Source organism: Cavia porcellus, unplaced genomic scaffold, assembly GCF_034190915.1.
Source record: "Cavia porcellus strain 051 isolate PalLab524CR breed Dunkin Hartley unplaced genomic scaffold, mCavPor4.1 scaffold_21, whole genome shotgun sequence".
Lineage (NCBI taxonomy): Eukaryota > Metazoa > Chordata > Mammalia > Rodentia > Caviidae > Cavia > Cavia porcellus.
The window spans coordinates 19,397,382-19,423,216 of NW_026947504.1; the positions used below are offsets into that span (position 1 = coordinate 19,397,382).

At 33.1% G+C, this 25,835-nt stretch overlaps 1 protein-coding gene across 3 annotated transcripts in view; it reads right to left on the bottom strand.

Moving 5' to 3' along the window:
* Positions 1 to 25,835, bottom strand: part of Adamts19 (ADAM metallopeptidase with thrombospondin type 1 motif 19) — a 234,747-nt gene that overhangs the window by 93,269 nt on the left and 115,643 nt on the right. For all 3 annotated transcript variants that reach the window (XM_063232406.1, XM_063232408.1, XM_063232407.1), the window contains exons 9-10: positions 7,848 to 7,988; positions 5,983 to 6,133 (exon numbers count right to left, since the gene is read on the bottom strand). In XM_063232406.1, the coding sequence (XP_063088476.1) occupies positions 5,983 to 6,133; positions 7,848 to 7,988 (292 nt within the window). The remainder of the gene's footprint in view (positions 1 to 5,982; positions 6,134 to 7,847; positions 7,989 to 25,835) is intronic.

The window sequence follows — 25,835 nt, forward strand, 5'->3', positions numbered from 1 at the left end:
AACATGTGTAAACCTAAAGGAGAAGGGGTCCAAAGATGCAGAAGGAAACAGTAGGGATCTAAAAAGGACTTAAGCAATGTTATGTGTGTACCAACTACCCATGATAAATGTAATCATAATACAGTTCAAATATGTGACAATAAAACATGAAACATGACAGAAAGCAAAATTTCCAATAAGAAACTCACGCATTTTAATTGCATATGAAAAATTTTAAAAACTCAAAATAATGTGGAGACATACAATAGAATCCAGAGTTTCTATAACAAAAGTCAGCAAACTTTTTTGAAAAGTGTTAAATAGTGTACACTTTTGTTTGTTGATGTGTTTCCTTTTGCAAGTACTCAACACAATAATGGTAGCTTAGAAGCAGCCATAAAATATGTGTGGACAACAATAGTTTGCCTACAAGTAAAAGTTTATTTATAAAAACTGGCAACCACTTCTCAGGTCACAGTTTGGTGGTTCTTGATCTTCGGTGTAAACACCAAGATTTCTAGTGCACAGTTTGAAATAGAACAAACCAGCAAAATAATTAATTATCTTTTTTAAAGAAGGAAAATGTTCAACCTTAGGATGATACATATACTACAATTTTCATAAAATTTAAAACTGGGATTATAAATGTTGCCAATGAGATAAATGAAATTAACGTGGAATTAATAAAAAGATACCTCAACTGATTTCAGATTGAAAAGCACAATATGTTAAAAAAAATAACTGGATGGATTTAAAAGCAAAATTGAGATTATAGCAAAAATATTCAGTGAATTTGAAAGTAATTCAATATGGTTTTAATTTTAATTTCTTGATGTAATGGTAACAATGTCAAGCATCTTTTAAGGGGCTTGTGATATATGCTATTTTCTAAATTGTCTTTTGAAACACTTTGCTCATTGTTTTAAATTGCATGGTTTTTTAAATATTGAATGTAGAAGAATTTCTATATTATAGATGCCAGTCCCTTATCAGATAATACATATCACAAATATTTTCTTCTATTCTGGGTCTTGCCTTTTCCTAAGAGGTAATTGTTGTATTATGATAAATTCTAAGCTATATTTTTATTTCATTTTTTTATTTTATGGTTCACGCACATGATATCTTATGAAAAATAATTATCCTTGTGTTTCTTGATGTTCTGCAGTGGTATAGATGTCACAGTTATGATTAATTTTGGAGGATGATATAATGCAATTTTAAAAAACGTGTGTTCAGTTGTCACATAATTTGCTGACAGGCTTTCCTCTGACCATTTAATTTCCTTGTCATTTTTATTGAAAAACAATTGTACACATATGTGAAAGTGTGAAACTAGACTATTATGTTCCATTGATGAGTTACGTCTCTCTGTTTGCCAATACTAAACTATCTTCATTACTGTACCTTTCTTTAAGGTCTTAAATAATGTTTATGTGCCTTCAGACTATTTCACGTGAAGTCTTGTACACCAGAATACTGTTACTTTTGTAATAACATAATGTCAAACAATATGCTCGGTCTTCTGGAATTCTTCATTTCAACACCACCTTCTATGTTGGGCTAGATGAGATGAACACTCTACATATTTTCATGAATCAAGTAGAATAAGAGAAATATAAAATGGGAACCTGCCATGTTAATAGTTTTCAGCCACCACTTGATTCAATCATGCTAGAAAGCTTTCTGCATCTTTAATATGTGTAACACTCACACTATGTCAAAATCAAACATAAATGTTAGACCTTAAATTTCTTGGAGGTCTTTAGCTTTAGCACCTTCCTTCTTCCTCAAAAATAGGGCATTCTTATTAGAGCCACTTCTTACTGCTTCTAGGTAAACCTCTTTTTCAAATCTCTCTATTCCCAGACAGGCCAAATATATTCAGGAAGCTGTAACAATGACTTGATGTATTTGGAGCTGGGTCAGGTACAGGATGCCAGATGGCCTGAAGGCACCAGTTGCTCCGGAATAAGGAATAAGACCATCCAAGAAGTCAGCTATTAATTCTGCAAATTTATGCAGAAGAATGATCTATTACTGCTGGGGGTCAAGATGTTTCACAAGCATCTCTACATCTGTGCCTTTAAACATTGTGCAGATGCAAATTGTTATCCTAAGAGTAAATTCATATTGTTAATTGGGTCAGGATTATGCAATGTTGGAATCTCTAGTGCTTACATTTAAATATGTTTATAAGTAGGGAAGGGAAATATCTCATTCAAATGCTATGGGCTGAAAGCTGTCATACTGAGAATCATATTTTTTTTTTTCTTAGTGTGTACTGAAGACCACAGTGAGGCTGCACTCCATGGACCTTGCTAATTAGGTATTGCTGATTGGAAGTCAGATGGCCATGAGGATGCCTGATTAAATTACATACAAACTATGAAAACAACTTATCTGCTTTTAAAGGTTGGATTTCATGTGGTTATTGTGTTAAATCAAGTATTTATGTGGGCAAAAATGTAGAATCAATACTTCATCATTCAATTGGTTTGCTGAATCATTCAAAAATATTGAGTGAAGATATTTTTAAGTGTTAGAGATGCAGAGATAACAGAGAGCAATAATGCTTCTGATATTATGGAGATGACTTTCTAGGACATTTTCCTTTGTACAGAACTTAGATATTAGGTGGTCAGGCACAATGACTTCATAGGAAACCCCTCAACAGTTTATATTAATGTGGCTTGACAAATAGTACTCTTTAGTCTTCAACCTAACTCTTTCACCTTATATTTTTAAATTATGCCAAATAATAATTATTACATATTCAACTATTTCCAGATAACTTCAAATAATAATATGCCAAACCTTTGGGAACAACTAAGGAGTTCTATCCCCAGAGTTCATCTTACTTTATTATGCTTCATGTTTGGTGGCAGGTGATAACACTGTTTTTGAAAACAGTATCTTCTCAATCTCTAAACCTTAGTTTATCTTGATTATATTTCTACTTCAATAGATTACTTCAAAATTTCTTTGCTGCTTTCTCCTCATCTTCTCAAACTCTAACTATTGAAAGGATCTAGATTTTAATTCTTTAATTATTTCTCTATTCTGTCTAACTTATTTCCTAGTGTTACCATGTGCTCAATATCACTTAGTTGATAACATCCAAATAGTTATCTCTCCCGGGCCCATGTACTTGTTTGGATCTCTAATGGACACTTTAAACTTAAAACATGACCAAATTTAGATTCTAGGCTACTCTGCTGTTTCCTTTTGCTATATTCCTCCCAAGATAAATGCATGGCTTGCTGTTTCACTTTCTTTAGGTCTCTAAGCAAATGCCACCTTCTCGACAGGCCTTCCCTGGTCATTCCACATAAATAGCACCATCTTCAGGAGCCTGGCCCTTAGGGACTCTTCCCATCTGAGTTTATATTTCTCATTAACAGTCATCATCAGTTGACACCACATATGCACACACATACACACACACACACACATTACTGACCAAAATGTAGCAAATTCCATAAGAGTGACAAATTCCATAATGACAAATTATATTATTAGTATAGTATAGTGCCTGGAAAGTTCTGACTTTAAATAATTTCTTTCATGACTCTATCTGTCTGTGTATCTGGTTCCTTTGGCCCAGATTTGGAGGTAGGAATATAAAATTGGAGAGAAAACTTTATTTTCACAATGTCCAGTTTAAAGCAGGAAAATAGAAAAACATTTTTCAAAAACTCAAAGTATTTTAAGGAATGAAAAGCAATAAGTTTAGGTGGGTTTGTGAATATTATATATAAAATATCTAAATCAAAAAGTCTAGAAAAATTAAGAAATTGATGGAAATACTTTTAAATCCTGAGGATACATATGAATAAGAGACAATAAGAATTCAGTTTGAACATAAATTTGATCTAAGATTTTTCCCAAACAGCAGACAGTAGATTAGCAAAAAACTGAGTTCTATTAAAAGGCAGTAAAATGCATCTAACACTCCTTCCTAATATGTCAAGACCTTGAAAGTGTTGGTTGACTTATCCAGCCCTCAAATTGTTGAGCTGTAAAGTGGGACTAGATAATAACTAAGACATATTCTCATCATAAGAATGAAATTAGAACACAAATATAAATAACAAATGGCAGATATATGCAGTCCAAATATTAAAGAATGCTCCGAGTAAAATTTAACTAAATATAACACATCATTAAGATGATTTGTTAAAAAATATTTAAAAATAGTTGCTAGAGTCTGTTTTGTTCTGCTCTAGCAGGACACATGAGACTTGAGTAATTTATAACAAACAGAAATATACTCAGTCAATCAGTACTAAGATGCTGGCATTTATCAAGGGTATTTCTCCTACATTGTTACAGAATAAAAACCAAGGGGCCAAAAGAGAAGAGGAGGAGACCAAACCCGCCCTTGAGAACAGCAATTCTTTAAACAAATGCCGTTTTCTCTAGGAGGCCTTCTCATAGACAGAAATTTTGCATAAATTGAAATTTTCTCTGAAGTAATACACCTAAAATGGTAAGTACAGTTTACTTTTTGTTATCAAAACAATGTCAATTTCAGCATATAAAAATTCTGCTTACAAATTCAATCCTGCGGATAAAAAAAAAAAATCCATCAATATTTAAGAAAAAAGATTGCTGCTGGCATTACGGCACACACTTGTAATTACACCTACACAGCAGACTGTGGTAGAAGGTTACAAATTCAAGGCCAGCCTGGGTAACACAGATCATGGGTAACACAAAGTACAGTTTTAAAAAAGGCCTGAGCATGTTACTCAAGTGCTTACCTATAGTTTGCAAGGATGCAGATTTATCTTCAGTACAGCTAAAGAAGAAAAGAAGGAAGATAAAGTTGAGGAGAAGAGAGAACAGGGGGAGGAGAAGCAGAAGGAAAAAAAGAAGGGAAGAGGAAGAAAAGGAAGGCGAAGGGGAGGAGAATGGGGATGATGGGGATAAAAACAAGTATGGTGAAGGGTGATGATGGGGATGAGGAGACAGAGGAGGAGGAGGAAAAGGAAGAGGAAGGGAGATACTGCGACCGAGCTTCTAATACAGATATGGAGGTAAACCAACTGAGCACTGAGATCAGAAAGGTGTTGGGGACAGACCTAAAGCTACCTACGATCTGAATTATCACCAAGGTTGGAGAGTAATGCGGATTTATGTATGCTCTATGTGCCAACCATTGAGAATGAGGTCTCAGTCACATAGGTATGCTAATTATTTTGGAGCTCTCCTTACCAGACGAGTACTGCAGACTACAGACCTTTGCACATACGACATTTTGTACAGTTCCAACTCCTTCACACATCCATTTACTATAATTCTAAATGAAATATTCACTAAAGCTTACCCTGTGCCAAACACAGGGTTGGATTCTAGAGAAAACACACTCTGACCATGCATTGACCCATTGTGAAGGGTCTTTCACAACTGTATGTGAGATCGGTAAATAAAATAATAAATAATAAATAAATGAATACTCTTGATAAGAACTACATAGTTATGAGCAAAAAATAAATAAATAAATAAATAAATGCCACAATGACCTATGCTCTGTTCTTTTTAAGGAATTTTAATTGCTTATTTTTATCCAAAACATCAATGTTTTCAACAAAGCCAATCCCTTTGAAACAGTCACAGACTTGTGAAAAGTGGGTCATAGCTACTGGGGAGACCCATTTCTCAGCATGACTGCCAGTTCATCATTGAAGTACACAATGTGTGCATGTATGTGTTTGGGAAGAGGTGGAAGGGACATAGAGTAAGGAGGGGAAAGAAAAAGAAAGTAAATGCACATAACATTCTCACATCAACCAAGAGGTTCATTTTTCTTATGTTTATGCCTGACTTTCATCACTTCCCAAGAATAAAGGTAAATGGACAAAACTCTTCTTAGTTCTACTTTAAGGATTGGGGTACTTTTGATTCACAAATTCTAAAAGTCTCTTTCCTTCCTGCAATTAATATTTGCAAACAATAAAGATGAACAGTTAAAATATCTCTTCAGGACAACATTCTTACCTGCATCTCTTGACAGAAGGATGCCAAAGGCCCAAAGAGAATCTGACATTGCTCATCTGCTGTGTATATCATCCCTGGCAGCTTGGAGGGAACCATCACAGAATTGAAACTCTGCGGGTTTGTCTGTAGCAAGCAGTTACTTGCCTTTGACCTGTAACAAGTGTGTATGATAAAGTTTTGAATTTAATGTAAAAATTGTCATTAGCGCAGAAGCAAGAAACATTTTTTATAAGAGTTTTACTTTGCCTGGGGATTTAGCTCAGTGGCATAAGTGCCTGCCTGGCAAGTGTGAGGTCGTGAGTTCAATCCTCAACACAAAGAAAAACAAAAATCAATTTTACAGTTCCTCTTTTTCTGCAAAGATTTAACACTTTTACTGTTTTTAGAAACTCATTGAAACTGTTCTTATATAAATTATCGCACATATAAAAATCATTTACTTTTAAGTATTTAAAATATTCCTAATAAATAATAATAATATTCAAATTAAGTCTTTAAATTTATAAATCCTATTCAGATGGATTAACTCAGCTAATCTAAAAACCAAATGGTGAGTATTATTTTGTGCATGTATAAAATGTAGAAGCTTAGATTTACAGAAAAAACTTTCCAAAAAGCCATGCATGCAGATAACTGTAATATGTGCAGTTATATTTGGGGATTTAAAGAAATTATTCCCAACTGAGTATTAATAGTGTGAATATTTTTGTAGTTGACATAATACAACTTCCATTTATGAAATGATATTTAATTTTATTATAGCCCTGATCCAAGTGAAAACAGCCATACAAAATCTTGCATGTTCTAGAAACATTTTCATTAATCTCTACTGATGTAGCTACTGAAAATGTGTTCAAATCATTACATAGGCAAAATGCAATACTCCAGAGACTGTCATGACAAAGAGAACGCACATATATTGCACATATTTCATGACACAGTTATGGTAACGTCATAGACATTATATTTTAGTAGACTTTAATATCCATTTAATAGGAAAAATAGGCTTGCCAATTTAAAAAGCATGGAAAAATGAAGTTCATCTTTGTACTGAATTTAGCAAGCTAGATGTTCCTACACTTCTTATTTATACTTTTAGAGGCCTCAAACATCTCTCTAATCACTTTGCACAGAATATACTCTTTCAGTTGTCCTTTTGATAACCACAGAGATAAATAAAAATAAGGGTTTTAAAAGGAAAAATTAGAGGCTGAGGATTTAGCTCAGCAGCATAAGTACCTGCCTTGCAAGCAGGCAGTCGTGAATTCGATCCCCGGCACCAGAAAAAAGAAAAAGAAAGAGAGAGAGGAAAAAAAAAAAAAAAAAAAAAAAGGAAAAATTAGAACCTTAGCAATATTTCTCACTTCTTTTTCCAACCAGACAGAAACTAAGTATTACTGTTGTTGAACATGTAAAAGAAGAGAATCGAGATCAACAGTTATAATAAAAAAAATGTTTAGTGTTTAGAAGTACCATAATGAAAGCTGGCAATTTTGGTAAGCAGATGTTTTATGATAATAAGAAATGTGCAGGCGGTGAGTAAGGAGATTATTTCTGTTGGGAAACACGGACAACACACTTAAATTCCATGGCAGATACGTTTTGCCGTTAGAACAATTTTCAGCCTTGCAAATCATTTGCCCATCCTTTTGTTTAAAAAATATGGAAACTAAAAGCAGATACATTAAATAACAAGTTCCAATTCATATCACGAGTCCACAGAAGAGCCAAGGTTGCAGTCACATTCCATGTTTTCCATTGCAGAGGCTTCTCCACTTTATCAGACTGCATTCCCTAGTTGGCAGAGAAGGCACAAATACAAAAACGTTCACAACACTGTAGCAATAAAGAATCTCCGTAAGTACCTGAGAAATCTTTCCAAATCTTCTTTGCTACATGCAGACCATGAAACATCACCAAGGTGCTGTCCTTTAATCCATTCACCAGACATGATATGAAGACCATCAGCACATGAGGGGTGGTCATTGTCATGATTAATACCCATGCTGATTCAGTGTGAAATTAAAAGAAAAAGAACTATATTAGTAAATGCTATTTTAAAACATTTCGTTATTGTAATTAAAATAAGTCAAAATACTTAAATGGAAACAGATTTGTTTTAAAGAGATGTTTCAAAATTAGATTTTTGATTACATTTCAAACTTAGTTACCCACCTGTAAGTTAATGTTTTTATTAACATATAATATTATTCATTAATTATTTCCATTGTTAAAGAGGAGTATAGATAGTATATAGCATTGGTAATTACTATGGCAGTCTAACTATGTGCTTTTCATCTTTATCAGTATTCTCTTTCTCCACCTTCTGCTTTACCACAGTGTGAGCTACGACAATAAGATCTAACTATTCCATTCCTCTACTTTCTTGTTCCTTCATGACAATTTCCAGCTTTATACTTTGTTACACAGCCTCTCCAACCTTCCTTCTGGGTCACTGATTGCATCTTTTCATCAGGAATACCAAATAACTTGTCGTTTTCCAGTTATTTTGTTTTCATTTTCCTATAATTGTCATTTTGTACCTCTTATGTATCCGATACCACACAGTGGTTTTAAAACTTTGTGCTCACTCTATGTGACACGAACATGAAAAATGTACATTATGCTGATGAAAAGTAACTTACATAAAACTGGACAAACTAGAAAATGAAAATATCTGAACTGAGGTGGCTGCCTCTAGAACTCATGGAATCAACCTTTACACATTACATCTCTATTTTTTTCTATTTCCTACCAATCATCTTGGCAAAACTGTGTTTTTTGCCTGAACAAATTCTACCTGATCATCGATTCAATGCTGCTTACTTCTAATAAGCTTTTTTTTCACTAGCCCCTATATTAGAGAATTGTTTTCCACGTTACAATTCTGTAAACATTTCTAAAGTGTTTTCTGCATTGTATCATACATTTTTACTTTTGGTTAATTCTCCACATTCTCGAAGACAAGGACTTTTCAAAACCCTAAGACCTTACATAGAACAATCATACTCTATATAAACTAAATTCAAAAGATGAATCGTACTATCATATAGAAACATTTCTATTTCAGAAAAATTCATATAATCTCTCTTCTCACCAAGAGGTCATCAAAACAATTATTCACGAGTGAGGAGTTAATACTAAAAAAAGCAGAAAAAGGCAAGTTTGTTTTTTTTACATATGTAAAGTCTGAGATGAGGGCAGAATAGTTCAATATTCCATTTGTCTTGTTATGATCTAGAAGCTAAGAAGTAAAATTGTGTTTACTAAGTAATACTTTACAAAAATATTTACATACATTAAAATAATTGTTATCAAGGTTACTAAGAGAAATCACAACTAGAATAGTATTTAGGCTTATGTTTTTCAATTCCACATAAAATATTGATTATTCACTTATTATTCACATTAAAAATTGATTATTCAATTTCATTTTCATTAAGATAAATCAAATTGCTATGATAATGTTTGTTTCTGAAGGAAGGAATCATGAGTCATAAGTAAGTGACATGCATATGAATGATCACTAAGCAATTTGACTATGTTGCTAACTTTTGACTGAAAATTCTACTCTGAATAAAGCAAAAAATATTTTACTGAAAACAACTATTCACTTTTAATGTTAAAAAATTCATATTCTGATTTCCAATTGTAGCTGGTATCTTCAAACGGGGTCTGTGTAAACACATATTGTGAAAATAACTGAGAGAATATAGGGAAGCTTTGAAGTTAAGCAGGGAACATAGGAAAATGCATGGAATATATAATCAGCTCAATGATGAAATGTTAAGAAAATAGAATGGTTGTTGGAGTTAAAGAGAGTTTTAATTTCATCCCTTTTGTTCAGAGGGACAGAAAACAGATAATAATAAACATCTAAACAAGCCTTAGTCTGCTCATTTATAAAATACACTTTCCTGACTCGCATCTTCTGAAGACTTCATAAGGATGATGTAAAGTGCCTGAAATATCGGAGGAATTCATTAATGCTTTTTCACAGTGGGGCAGCAAGTCCGAGAAATTTTATTGTACCCTTCTAACTTCTCAAAATACAAAGAAAGATAAATTTACCATGAAGGTTAATTTGCTGAATTTGCTTTACGTAGTGACTGATAGTGACATTACATTGCTTAGGCATTAAATGAAAATTAAAACAAAAAAAGACACTGTGGGATAAAGTCACAAACTGACAAGGATGTGTTCATGTGCATCTAACCATTGCGCTGCGTGCCAGAATCACTTTCTTGTCTCCCCCCGTGACTGTGGCTGCAGTGTGCATCAATAAGTGACCCAGTAATTAATGACCACTTGCCAGATGCAAAAAGCTTAACTTTCCCATCATGGTGTTACAGTTTCAAACTATGCACCAGTGACACTATTTTTGAGATACAACTGGATTTTTTCAGGAATCATAAAACTTCTAAATAATACAGCCGTTTGAGTGAAAAAGATGGTCTGTTTCCAAGATTTAGTAATTCGGATGTTACCCAAAGGGGTGTAATATGATTTTCCAGATAGGGAAGACTGTAACCTCTCATCCAGATGATCATTTTCCATTTGAGATCCTGATTCTCATGTAAGAAATTAGCTTCAGCCACAGAGAGATCTGGTGATTCAAACATTGTTTACCATTAGTTAAATTTTCCTAAAGCTGTTGAACGTGTAACAGAAGAGATGCTATTAAATTAGGACAAGGCTTTCTTTTTTCTTCTTCTCCTTTTAAACAATACATCTGGAGTTACCAGGAGACACCGCGAGACCCTGATCCTTACAGCTTTGAAATAAAACAATAAATTGTGAACACTTATCTGTGCCAGTCACTGTATTAGTCATTTGTATCATTTCATCCTCACCTTACCCCCATACTGTTTCCATTACAAGGACTTCTATTCCACAGATGAGGAAGGCTCTAGGATTAATGGTGGGGCTGTGTCCAGACCATTAATGTCAGTATGATTCTCAGACAGATCTCTACACCACCCCAGTACAGGGTTACTCTTTCTGGATCCAACTCCCTCCCGACAGATGATTCACTATTTTCTGAATAATTTTAAATGCCTCTGCTGTTTTAGTTAGAAACACACCTTTATATATACAGCTCTGTAATCAAGTAACATGCATTGCGTGGAAAACATTTTTGAGGTAAGACATTAGCAACACCTCTTTTCACACTGTGCCACTGAAGTGCATTTTAATAATCTCAGTTTAAATTCATTTTGAGAAAAAGCCTTGGGCAAATAAACTCTCCACTAACATTGTACATGGTTGTCAAGTCAACTGAGAAAATATTTTTATCTTATAAAACTTCTCAACTTATTTAAAAGTCCCTGCCAGGAAGTTTTGTGATATCCTGCGGAAAGCTGGAGAACCATTTGGATTTTGAAGATGGACCCCTTTGATGTTTAAAGAGTCAGAGAATACTTATGAATTCACTCACATTTCTTGGATAATTTGGGAAGGATCTGATCTGTAAATAGTAATATTTTAAAAGAGGAGACTTTCTTAGCTGACTACATTAGTACATGACATAATGTTTCCCACTAAACTCATAGATTGTGTGAAAAACTTATTAAAAGAAAGAAAAACTATCACAGTGTCTAAGTGGAAGTGGATTGCATTTCCACAGAATGACAGTTCATTTCATATATTTCAGTGAGTATTTCTAATTTGATGTAAATCACTCCTGTGTATTCTTGTCAAAAGATATCACTAATTATAAAATATTTTTATGATTTGTATTTCTTTTATATTTAAACCATTTTAATGTACATAATTTAACTTATTTTAATAGGTACAAAAACAAAATGTGTATTTCTGTTAGTGTGTCAAAAGGCTACAAGAAGCAAGTCAGTAACAAAGTAAAAAATGATAGATTATAAAAAAAGGTGCTGAGAATGATTTATTTTTACTGTACTGTGCGATATATACCATACTTGTCTGGCAGTAGCATACACACTTGCTAAGAATTTCTTATGGAGAAGACTTAGGTTTGGCTTTCTAAATATTTATCATCTACTGAGCTGAGAACATGGCACAGCCTCATGCAGCAAGATGAGGCCTGAATCCTGTGAGCTGTGTCCCTTACAGCCCCCTAGCTCATCCCTTCCATTCCACCCCCACTGCTGTCAGGCCACACAGGTGCCGGCTGTCACCCCTGCAAGGTTGTCACAAAGTCTGTCTGCCTGAACTCCTGGCCATCAGCTTACCTCATTTTAGTGATGGACAGTTTCTTATAAATCTGTTAACATGAGAAGGGTAGTTTTCTATAAAAAAATCTTTAAATTTTTCTTGGAAGTAGAAATGCTAAAAATGAGAATCAGAACATTCACACTAGGATCACAGAGCACGCTGCTGGTAAGAATTCATGAGCCTCATTCCCACTGACTGAAGAGGGACCATGTATGGATAAGACCTAAGAAAACACCCTATCTAGATGACTATTATTTACTGAAAATTCTGAGAATCAGCCAACTATAGATAAAATCTACTCTTTATCTCATTATTCAAATCATCTGAAACTGAGGCCCATCTAATTTTGTCTGGAACAGTTAATTCTGACCTAAACTTTTGTATAGATCATTTCCACCAAAATGCTTTTCCCCATTAATTGGAATTTACAAGTCCAACTCAAACTTGAAGCCACTCTTCCTCTATAAAAAAAATTAGGAAAATTTTATCATGTTTCTGATGACACTTAACTTTTGTACCCTTAAAATACTCAGTATATAGAATATAATAAGTTGTTTTATATTTCTATTGAATTTTAAGTAGTATCTATCAATTATCAGTACCCACAACATAAGCATCCAGCAAGCAAAGTTGCCATTTAAATATCTTCTAACTATTCAATTCATTGTTTTAATAAATGAATTATCTACTAATTTATCAATTGACATAGAATTATAGAAATAGTTAAATAACCCAAAATAGAAGAAAAGTAGAAAATAACTTGGTCTCTTGTCATCTTAAAAAAACTATAAGCCTAAAAAGTTCATAGATGACTTGTTAAAAAAGATTGCTTGTCTTACTGTAGGTCACACATTCGCCAAAACACATTACAGAAAAGCAAACAGAAAGCCAATACTCACAAGAGCATTTATTAACTGAGTAACCCTTTTCCAACTTCCACCTACTCACTGTGACATCCAAACCTACATTTGGAGAGAATCTGGTATGTGACAGCGGCCACATCTCTCCTGGCTAAAATCTCATTATAATAATTATCTTGGACAAAGTGCTTGTTACATCAAGCTAAATAAAGTATCAAATATAAAAGCTAGAGTTAGTGGTCTGCAAGAGCCTTCATGAAAATCTGGGTAGGAAACACTAAAAACTATAAAATCCATCCAAAGATAAACAAAACATGTAAAAATTTCCTTTTTACAGTATAAAATAGCTCCACTACTACTACTAACTATTACTAATAATTATTATTACTATTATTAATTCACTTTCTAGTATGTGCCCACCAATGCACTATGGTATTAGATTATCGCTCAAGCTAATAATGGAATTTGAAAGAAAATGTAATCCACATTTTTGGAAGGGGGAAAATAAATACAAATGGATTGATTTGTCCAAAAGTACATTCTCACAGAATCAGGCAGAACAAGAATTCAAGCTCCAGGTTCAATGGCTCTGTTGTACTTTCCCTCTTACTGACCTCCGTAATAGTCCATCCTTTGCAAAGGAATGTGTGTTAGAGGGACACAACTGCAACATTAAAGAATTCTAAACAGTCCAATGTGGGAACAGTAAGCTTACATATAGCCATTGTCAATTTTAATGGATTAATCAAATTAATTATTTTTAATGAAATCAATTATTAAAGAAATTAATTTTGAACATTCTAAGGAGCAACAGAATTCTAGAAGAGTAATTTTCTTATCAAAATGATCTTTATTATTGCCACGATATCTGATATAAACTTGAGAGCTCTGAAATTTGAAACATCTAGAGTTAATGAGGAAACCAGTATGCCATTCATGTGTCAGGGCACCCTTGCAATTTTTAAAAATTATCAATTAAGAAATATAACCCATTTTTGAAAATTATAATAACTTAAGCTTCAGAGGCAACATAGGTGACCTATAATTGTCCCAAAAAATCCCACTATGTGCTTTTATAGGATGCTAGATTGTAAACGTTCATTGTAACTCTTGAAATATAAATGGGACCTGTAGTATCCATCTCATGCTATCATTTTACACACATGTGATACATGATAATCCATACTTGGAGCATCACTGCAGGTTGCTTGACACACAGGTGCACACAAGGAAGCCAAACTTAACCAGATCTACCAACAGTTAAAAACTCTCTTAAATCCTTCTTGATGACATATATTTGGGAGAAAGTAGCTCAGTCTGAGATGTCTGGTCCACTTTATGCTTCCTGATCTAATACTGCCCCACATACAAAGCTCTTATTCCTAATTGATTTTTCAACATCTTACTCCCTACATTTATATATTTGAATATGTAAGGCTCTTGAAGCATCATGGGAGGTGGATAGAAGAGTATTTTTTTCTATTAAAGTAATTCATTTTTACTCCATTTATTTCCCATTGTGAAGCCCTTTATCTTGGTTTTTTACTTCTATCTTACTGGCTATCTACTCTCCTTCAGAGTATGTGCTTTCTTTCCTATACTCGATATACTGATGTACACTACTGAATAATGTATGGCCAGACTTCACTGCTTCTAAGTTACTCCTCTAAGTTGAGAGGAATTAACAAAGTCTATGTGTGTTTGGCTTCCTCCAGGCGCATATGCAGGCTCTTAATGAACTAGCAGAATTTTTTATATTATTTTTTTCCCAGCATTATCGAGGTATGGCTGAGAAATGCAGATTGTAATATTTAGGTATATAATGTGATGCTTCAATACACATACACATGGTAAAATAATTATTAGAATCAAACTAAAGAGCACAGAACATTTGAGATCCTCTATCTTAGAAACCTTTCAGAATATCACATTAATAATATAGTCACCATGTTGTCCACTATGTTAATAGTACTTTTTTGTAACTGCAGATTTACATCTTTTGACAGATATCTATCCTTTGCCCTTATACCACAGTTCTTGGTAACCACTATTTTACTCTGTTATTATGAGTTCAACATATAATTTGTTTTAGATTCTACATTTAAGTGAGGTCATGAAGTACAGTATTTATCTTTTACCATCTGACTTATTTCATTAAGTGTAATGTCCTCAAGTTTTATCTATATTATCACAAATGGCAAAGCGTTCTTTTTAAGAACTAATATTCTACTTTGTGTATATTCATTTATCTGTTAACAGGAATATATTATTTTTATATCTTGATTATAGTTAGTGTGAATCAGCAGAATTATATATTACATAGTCTTTTTATTGTTAAAATTTTCCATGACTATAGGGCCTGCATTAAATATCTGGGCAGGCTCTAAAGTAGACTCATTACAATTGAAACATACTTAAGCTAATGTATTCTCATATATTTTATTATAAATACAAATTTCAAATGCCATCAGGTACAAAAAAGTGAAAAATAGTTTTTCATGTTTATATTTGCACAGCTATCAAACTTTAACATCTTTTGTCCACTCAAGGCAATTACATTCCTTGATCCAAATTAATTTTTCCTACTTCTGGAAATCAATTGTCTTCTACTCTAGAGCTCAAGATGACTTCCCTGGAATAAATGCCCATAGAAAGAGGCTTCCTCACTGTTGTGATTTGTATCTAAATGTTCCCATTGTACCTCATGTACTCATAGTTGGGACTTTGGGGAAACTATTGGATCATGGGGTGTGACACTCATCAATGGATTTGTCCACTGATGAGTTTAAGCCAAATGTGATGTTGGGAGGTGAAGCCTAGTCAGAGGAGGACACCTGTCTCTTTCTCTCTTCCCTTTATCTGTTTCCCTGATTCTCATTGCCAAGCTATAAACAATTCTTCCCTGCCACAGTGCTCTGCCATGCCACCCTGCCTTGGCCTGAAACCCCTACCAAACGTGAATCAAAATAGCCTTTCCTCCTTAAGCTGGGTGTGTTCAGTATTGTGTTCCAGTATAAAGTAGATAACTAGGAGCTTCAGTGATGCAACGAATACTTAAGAACCTATAAAGCATAATGCACTGCAATTCTCTTGTGGCTTAAAAATATATTAGATATTAACCCTGTATCAGAGATTTTTGTCCAGTTGGAGATAGATAGAAGGAAAATATATGTATATATCATTAGAAGTTGACACATAATCCACAGTGAAAGTGAGATTTTCAGTTAAATTTTCAGTTTTAATTTATAAAAGAAGAATATTTATTTTGGTCATTAACTTGTCAAATTAGAATAGACATAAATTGGTAGAAAGCAGAGCTGGGATAAGAAATAAAGTTAAGAATAAGGATCTGATGTTTAAAAATTACTGTTCTTTTGTAGTTACAGATTTTGTAATCACTGAAATAAAACAAGTGGTTATAAAGTTGTGATCATTCTCTAAAACTGATGAACCAAAAGCTAATGAATTCAGAGTTTATTCTTTTAAGCAGTGAAAAGTAATCAAAATTTCTTAACTGGGAAACATGATCAATATTTAGGAAGTAGTATCTTGTTAATGTGTGATATAAATTTTTAGAAAGATTTGGTATGAAAGCCAAGATGATCGATGAGGTGAGTTTTGTAATAATCAAAGCCTGGAAGAATAATAGGAAGAGAAGCAGAAAGAAGGATTCCTAGAAAGGATTCCTGTTTCAGGTGAAGAATGAATAGAATCTGGCAAATGATTATGGGAGGAGCTAAGAGGAGGAAGAATTAAAACTGTTTCAGATGTATCAACCACGGCCTGGGAGTGATTTCTGTGGTAGGTAATAAGAGGAATGCAGATGTCTGACCCAACAGATTATAATCTACCCTGCCTCCCCTCAAGTCTATCCAGGCACAATTTCAGAGAATACGTGCAAACTTCATAGATTCCCAAGGCTTATTAATCACAAGTCATCTGTATCTTGGTATGCTGGTGATCCATCAATTAGAAATTGCTGCAAATATTTATTCCCTTAGGGAATCAGCTTCACATATGTATGGAAATGCCACATCAGTCCATTCAGTTCTGAAGAATCTTCTGAATCAGAAAGAACTCAGTGGAAAAACCAGATCTCTATCCCAAAGCTTAGTAATAATATGTTAGTCCTTTTTCCTGGCATGGAAAACAAAACAAACAAACAAAGAATTCCTGGCCATATCACTAAGTACTCTATGTTTTTATCATGATGTAAGTACTGCTTTCCCCTAATTTAAGAGATTTCAGACAACTAAACATTTCTATTAAACAGTCTCATTATTATGAGATTCTCCATCACTAAATAAATTATATATATTTAATGCAATCTTTTTAATTTAAAAAATATAGATCTCTGGAAGGGCATTTAAAATTATTTTGAATACAGTTACAAGTATAAATTATCACAAGTGTGCTAAAGAAAACTACAACAATTGTAGGATACACTGATTTTCATCAATTAATTTTGTCACCAACTTTATGTTGATAGTATTATCCCAAGAGTACAATCCATTTTAAAGGACACCTTTATAACTAGCAGAAGAAAATGTGGATCCTTTAGACATTAAATGCTCAGAAAACAAGTATTATTAATGCAAAAAAAGTGATTGTATTCAAATTCTTATAAATATTTTTATTTTTATAAGTTCTCTGCTTTAATTTAAATAATACAGTTGAATTAATCAAGTAGGCAAAAATTGAGTTGTTAAACCATCCTAGAAACAAAGAAACAAATGTACATATAAAATAATCATACATGTAATGCAAACATTGAATTGTGAAACAATTAGGAATAAAATCACATAGATCTTTTAAGAGCACATTAAAGAAAGTGAAAGAATGCATAGGACACTTATCTGAAGAATGATTTGAAAGAAGCAAAAACCCGAGAAGAGGACAGGGAAAGTTTTCACACCAAGAGAAGCAAATGACTCTTCAAGTGGGAGTGAAAGCCATTTCACCTGAATAGGCTTGTGTAGCAACTAGTTAGATAAAAGTAAGGTCGTTCTGCAGTTTCAATTGGTGCTCCTATAAATGATGCTAAGGTTTTTTTCATATTAGTAAAGGGTAAACTTCTGTGAACTATGCTGTTAGATATTTTACCATGTTTCTAATGAAGTTCTAGTCGCTCTGTGTATTGATTTTTTAACTCTCTTTACATTAGGGCCACATTGCTTGTCATGTATGATAACTGAAACTCATCTGGCTTCATTCTATGTTTCTTTGTGCTGATACTGAGTTTTGAATAGCTCACTACATATCTCTTGCTTAAATGTTTCTAACATCCTACCTAGAATCACTAACATTACCTGTCAACTGATACGAAAAGTGCCAAAAAACAAAACGAATATCTGAATGTACAGAGTCTATCTGTGTATTTGCTGTGAGGTCTAGACAGTCATAGTTCTAGTATTTGGACAGTTAATTTCTTTCACTGCCTGTAGGTGCACGCTTTATTGATACACTTACACATACTTTCCTGTTAACATATGAATATTTTAACTCTCTTCCATTGACATGTTTCTTATTCAATCACCAGTACTATAACTATGTTATATCTGATAAAATGTTTCCTCCAGGTATTTTGTTTATTTAATAAAGTTTCTAGTATTGACTTTTCCATATAAACTTCATGATAAAGATGTCTAACATAGTAAAAGAAATGAAAATTCCATTAGTATTCATATTAAACATATATAGCTAACTGTCTTTATGTAATACATTTCTATCTAAACTCAAGAAATCCCCTTCCATTTATTTAAAATATTTTATGACTGTGTGTTTGTAAACTATTCTTTTTAAACTATTGAATATTGGGGGCTGCGAATTTAGCTCAGAGGCATAAGCGCCTGCCTTGCAAGCAGGTGGTCGATCCCTGGTACTGCTAAAAATGAAAAAGACACACACACACAAAAAAAAACTATTGTATATTAATATGGAAGTTTATTTGAGATTGTTTTAATCATTTTACATTGTATTGATTTTTTTGTCTTCAATATAAGTGGCATTTTTCTTTCCTTTTAATTCCAAATTGCTATTGTCTATGTATTCTAAAGAAAACAATTTTATATAGTTTTGTTAACAACCTAGGAATTTATAGTAGACTGTGTCTTATGAGCATATAGTGTTTATTTGTCCTCTTGTGGTTTTTAGCTGCATTTTAAAATTAAGAAGTATTGTAATAATAAATATATACAATATTTATGTATATCAATAATGAATTCATATATGCACATATGTAAGGGTGCTTATATAGACATATAAATTAAATGATTAATGAAAATACTACATGAATTAAAACTGAACACAACCAATTCTTTTGAAAAATTATTTCTGTCTGTTTATTAGATCTCATGCCTTCACCTTCTTTCTGTGGGCTCCTTTAGAAATGCTTTCAATCTGAAGCCATGAAGATTGGGTCATATATTTTCTCTTGAAAGTCTTTCTTGCCAAATTTAATTCTGTATCTTATCTGGAACTGATTTTCCTATGTGACCTTAAGGTGTTCAATTTCATTTATACACATGTTGAAATAAAATTACACTATCTCGTTCTTTGGAGGAGACAGTATTTTCTCCACCAATCTGTAGCATGTTATCCTAGTCATGCATCGGGGTTTCAGCAGTTGGGGCCATGGTTATGACTGTTTGTCCGTGTTTCAGTTATCTGCATACATGCCTCAGTTGCTACAGTTTCATACTAGATCATGGTTTTGTTGGAGTGAGATCCTCACATATTTTTTCCTAATCCTTTTCCATCTTTGCCTCCAGTTTCATCTTTTCTTCTAGAAGATTTTAGCTTTTTCCATTTACTTATGCATTTTACAAGTACTTTTTCAACTTCCATTAAGCATACAATGGGAATTGGAGGCATTCGTGGACTTCGGGGGAGGAGAAGTCAACAAGAAGCTAAGCTCTCCTCTGTGTCAGTGTCAGGCACTGCTGGCTGGGGAGAGCTGCATGCCAGCCCTGTCCTATGAATCAGCACCATTCATGGACTGCAGGGGAGGAGAACAAGAATTCAAAGAGAAGCTAAGACCTCCTGTGAGTCGGCACCACACGCAGGCTGACTTCAGGAGAGCTGGACCTCTGCCCCTTCCCAGCATGCAGGCAGAGAGAAAATAAGAGCCAACATTCCTCCCATTTTACCTTCCCATCCCATAAGTGACCATCTGATCTAGAGAAAGATAGGCTGTGATGATAGCTAATGGATCAAAACACAACTTAATACATGTGGTGTTTAGAGTTTCACTGACTTTCCAGGCCTAAGGCTGGTAGTTTGATCATCTGTTCACAGGTTAACAATATGCAATGTAGCATCTATGGGGGAATCTCCTTCTGAAGGTAGTGGTGATTGTTAATCTCCTATTATCTTGTTTCAAAATCCTGTATCATTCTCATTGTTTTGTTTGGTTGGGTCTTATTCTGTTTTATCTTGCTTGATTTTGTTGTATCTGATGGCATGGGCAGCTATTTCAAAGATGACAAAATATATTTTGGTAGCCATTTTGGATTTACTATTATCTTGCTTTGAATTTCTGTAATGCATTTATTGTTTTGTTTTTACCGGTTCTATTCTGTTTCTGTTTTGTTTGATTTTATTATGTCTGAAAGTATGGACAGCTATTCTGAAGACAACAAGAGGCAATATGGTAATCATTTTTGATTTCCTATTACCTTGTTTTTAAATACTGTGTCACACTGTCTTATTTTGATAGGCCATATTCTATTTTATTTTGCTTGGTTTTATTCTCTCTAAAATAAAGTTTTAAAAAATTAAAAACATAAGTAGAATACTCCTTCAATAAGGGAAAAAAATGATGAGAAAAAAATACAATGTAATGAAATTTCCATAAAATTTTGAACCATTTGCAGCAGACTTGAAATCTTTGGGATAGTACTTGTAATTTGCCCTTTATACAAGTCCAAATTCATTAATATTAATAAAAGTTCATATTCCTAATATTTATTGCATTTATTCTCAAATGTTTTGGATTTTATATCGTGATAACAAATTGTTCTCTTTTTAACATGATATTTTGTACATTTGGTATTACAACTATTTTTTAGATTTATCTTATATTCAATAGTCATAATAAATTCAACAATTAATTTCGTACTTTGCCTTTATATTTTTATGCAAGTATTACTTAACTTGAAAATTTAAAAAGTCGTTTCTTTCATTTTTCACCTGTGTTGTTTTTTAATTTCTCTGTTGTTCTGTGCGTGTTTGTTCTTCCAGTACATACAAAAGCAGGTTTATGTGATTACTAATTTTTTTTTCATGTTTTAGAAACAAAAAACAATTCATTTCATTTCACCATCAGTAATGATACTGGCCATTTCTTTTGTTAAAATACATGAAAAACATTTATTTTACTGGGGCTTTGCATATTAAATGTAAAAGTCTTAGTTCTTAATTTAAATCTATTAATGTGGGTTTAAATATTTTATACGATAAATGACTTGCTGTTCTGATAATGGTAACTTCATCTCTTTGCATCACTTGTATTTATACATTTTTGCTTTGTTTGAAAATTTCTGTAATTTTTGTATCATTTTTGGATGAAAATGGATGGTATCTTTCTTTCCTTGTGACTGTTCTTTCCAATTTTATATTGCCTGAATATTAATATTAAATAATTATTTGGACAGCATTTCTTTGTTTCTAGAAATTAATATTAATTTAGTAGCATTATTTATTGTTTGAATATGTTCTTCTATGTCAGGATTGGTATTTTCTTTTTGAAAATTTAGAAAGATGAATTGAATTTCTTTGCTTCCTTTCCAATACATTGGAAGCATGTTTTATTCCCCCCCTTGGTTAGTCTTTGTCAACTCATTTACATTTTCATAGATCTTATTTTGTTTTTTTTTTTTTGTTTTTTTTTTTTTTTTTGTCTTTTTCATTTTTATCGGTACCGGGGATCGAACTCACGACCGCCTGCTTGCAAGGCAGGTGCTTATGCCACTGAGCTAAACCCCCAGCCCCTCTTATTTTGACTATATTACTAATTTAACCATTTTTCCCTTGCACTGATTTTTACTTTTTGTTATTATTTTATTATAATTCACATATCATGTTATATTTTATAATATAAAAAATAAACAAGGGGCTGGAGATTTAGCTCCGTGGCATAAGTGTCTGCCTGGAAAGTGCAAGGTTGTGAGTTTGATCTTCAGTGCCACAAAAAAAAAAAAAAAAAAAAAAAAAAAAAATTAAGTAAGTAAATTCAATATTAAACTTTTATATGTGTATTCAGAGTTACTCTTTATCCTCTATTCATTGCTTCATCTGTATGTCTTAAATTTTGTTAAATAGTATTCTGGTTCTATATAATTTGAATACTCTAGGTTAATATTTTTATTTGATCTATGAGTTTTTCTAAACCATGCTTTCAAATTACTAAACAGGTTTTTTTAATTTTCTTAGTCTTGAAAAAATAATATAATAGTACAGTAATTCTTTTTGCAAAGATACAGTGCAAAAAGGAGCATTTAAGATTAATTCACTTCTCAGATGAAGTAAAAATGGCAAATAAACATGTGAAAAAGCATTCAACGTCACTGATCATTCGAGAGATGCAAATTGCAACAATGCTAAGATTCCATCTCACTCTGGAAAGAATGGCTATAATCAAGATAACAACTAATAACAAATGTTGACAAGGAAAAGGAAGGTCTTCTCTACTGTTGATGGGAGTATAGACTGGTACCACCACTGTAGAAATCAGTGTGGAGATTCCTCAAAAAACTAGGACTAGATGTTACATTTGACCCACTTAGTTCCCTTCTTAGTATTTTCCCAAAAGAATTATAAAGCATTATAACAAAGTGATATATGTGCACCCATGCTTATAGTGGCACAGTTTATAATAGCTAAATCTTGGAAACAAACCACATGTCCATCAATAGATGAATGGATAAAAAAATGTGACTTTTTATGTAATAGATTACTACTCAACCATAAAGAAGGATAAACTTGAGACATTTATTGATAAATGAATGGGATTTGAGTCTTAAGTGAAATAAATAGGATACACATGTAAAAATCAAACTGACTCCTTGGTGTGAGAAACAAAGTATAAATAAGAACCAAACTGTGCAAGAGATGGTGTAAAAAGAAAAGAAATTACTCAAAAGAAGTAGGATTGTGGAAGGGAAAAGAAAAATGAGGAATGAAGAACAGATGGAAACAAAGCTTTGTAAATAAGGAGGGGGAGAGAGGATGAAGGTGTGGAGAGAAAAAGCCAAAAAAACAAATCAAGGTATATTATGCATGGTCACAAATTCCCTGTGATGGACGTGACTATTGTATAAATCCAAACTGTACCAATAAATTTAATTAAATTTTTTAAAAAATAGTGTATTTTGGAGAAGTCTTTTATTGGCTACTGGTTCCCCATCATTTCAAGAAAACAGTCTCTGATGTTGTTCAAATCTTTCCCTGCACTTGATAAATCAGTTAGTCACTCACCCCACTATGGTAATAGTTACATCTCTTTCTCCCTAGAGTTTGGCTAATGTTTACCTCTGTGACTGGGAGCTGAGTCATTAGCTTCTGACTAATTGCTAGAGATTTTTTTTTTTTTTTTTTCTCGAGGGCCTAAAGAAAACCATTTTCTACCAGCCACCTGTTCATGTAGCTGGCCTGGAAAAGGGGCTCTAAAACTGTGGGCTCCACACCCCAGAATTCATTCAACCCTCATATTTCCCATCCAGTGTTAAAATTCAGCCACTGCGTCTGATAAATTGTTGCTCTTTTTTAAAAAAAATTTATTAGAGTCCTCCTATTTTTAATACATAGAAATTCCTCCTTTGGGCTTTCTGGCTTGCCTGTATATATAAAATCATTACACTCACCTTACCTTTTTTGAGTGTTTAAAATGGGGATGGGAAATTTCACTGTTTTCTCAACTTATATTTGATCCAAAATTCTAATATAAATTTAGTGATAAATGTAACTCTTTATTATTTAACTAATAAATAGAATTTTATTTATTTTTTGCTCAGAGCACAGAAGGTAATATATATTTTTAGAGAATTATTTAAATATTAAGAATAACTTATTATTTAGCTAAAATATGGTTTTATTAATTTCTGCTCAGAGCACAGAAACTAATACATAGTTTTTGAGATAATAAATTTATCTATTTGTTGAAGGAGTATGTTTCTGAGCTCAGACTATGTGTCAAATATAGAAACACTTGATAATAAATTTATCTATTTGTTGAAGGAGTATGTTTCTGAGCTCATACTATGTGTCAAATATAGAAACACTACTGTTAGAGCTGTTGGAAATACAACAGAAAACTTAGCAGATGACTAGATTTCATTCTACACCATTGGAGAAAGAGAGCAAAACTCTGAAAACTTTCATAGGGAGAATCAAAGGGAAATGGGGTGGGTGGCTATATTTATGACGTGCCGACTTGTTATAAATAAGCCTCAAGGGAGATTGCAACTTGGGCAGAAAATTAAAGAATGGAGTCAGCACTGTGACCATGAAGAAGAGCTTTCCATCCAGAAGACAAACAAAAGCAAAAGCTTTGCAGCAAGCATTTGCTTTGCACGTTTGAGTTGCGGCAGAGGGAGAGACCAATGAACTCGTAGCACAGTTAGTAAGTAGAAGACACTGCAAGGCAGGGGGCAGAACACTCATAAAGATTAGGATTTTACCAAGTTAGACAGGGAGCCTTTGGAAAGTCTCAAGCAAAGAAATCAAGCTATTTGGGTTTATATGTACATATATTTCAAGGGCTCTCTCTCTCTCTCTCTCTCTCTCTCTATATATATATATATATATATATATATATATATATTTCTCTGAGTTGCAATGAAGCTATAAAGGCAAGATCTAAAATGGAAACTTCATTTATGAGCTTACTGTAACAATCTCAATGATAAGTGATAAGTGGCTTAGTCTAGAATGGCAGAAGGAGAATTGTGAGAAGCTATAGAACCTGGATGTATTATGAGGATTTGGGTAGCAACTCATGAATTAAAATTGGACTATGAGAAACACAGTGTGCTCAAGAATAATTCCCTGCTTTATGGTTGACTTACTGGAAAGCAGAGTTTTCATTTTCTAAGTTAGGAAGACTTCAGAGGTAAGAACCATAGGAACTGAGAAGCCATTTCCACATGTACATGCTAGAATAAAATTCTACTCCTTGGCAACTTGAGTATACTTGAAAATATAAATACCATTTTATAAACCTTTATTTGATAAATGTTTAAAAGCCTAGGCAACATCAAACATATCCTAAATAACCAAATATGTGTATTTCATCTTTTGTCCAATAAATTTGCACTGACATTCCACACATCAGAATATTTTATTTACTAAATATTTACTAAGATAATCACTATACATATCAAGTCATTTGCATATTTAATTCACACTTATTCAATTATTAATAAGTACAGAATAACATGAAATGCATGTGGAATGCAACAATGATCAAAACACATGATTTACCACCTCTCAAGGCTCACATCCCAGTGCGCATCCAATAGATGGACATTCACAAAAGAAGTGGCACCTTTAAGATGTTAACAGAGGGACTGATGTACACAAAATGCTTCCTTTAGAAAATGGCTATTAATCTCATATTCACACTTTCAATCTCATCATCTCATATATTTCTCATATTCTCATGAGAAAGAGAATATATTAGTCCAAAAGGTGCAGGAAGAGGGTTCTGGGTACTTAGAAGGGGCGGTTTGCGTTGGTCTCTTGGGTGAGAAGAAATACAGCACATTAGAAACAGAAGAGAACATGGGTGCAGCTACAGTGCTGACT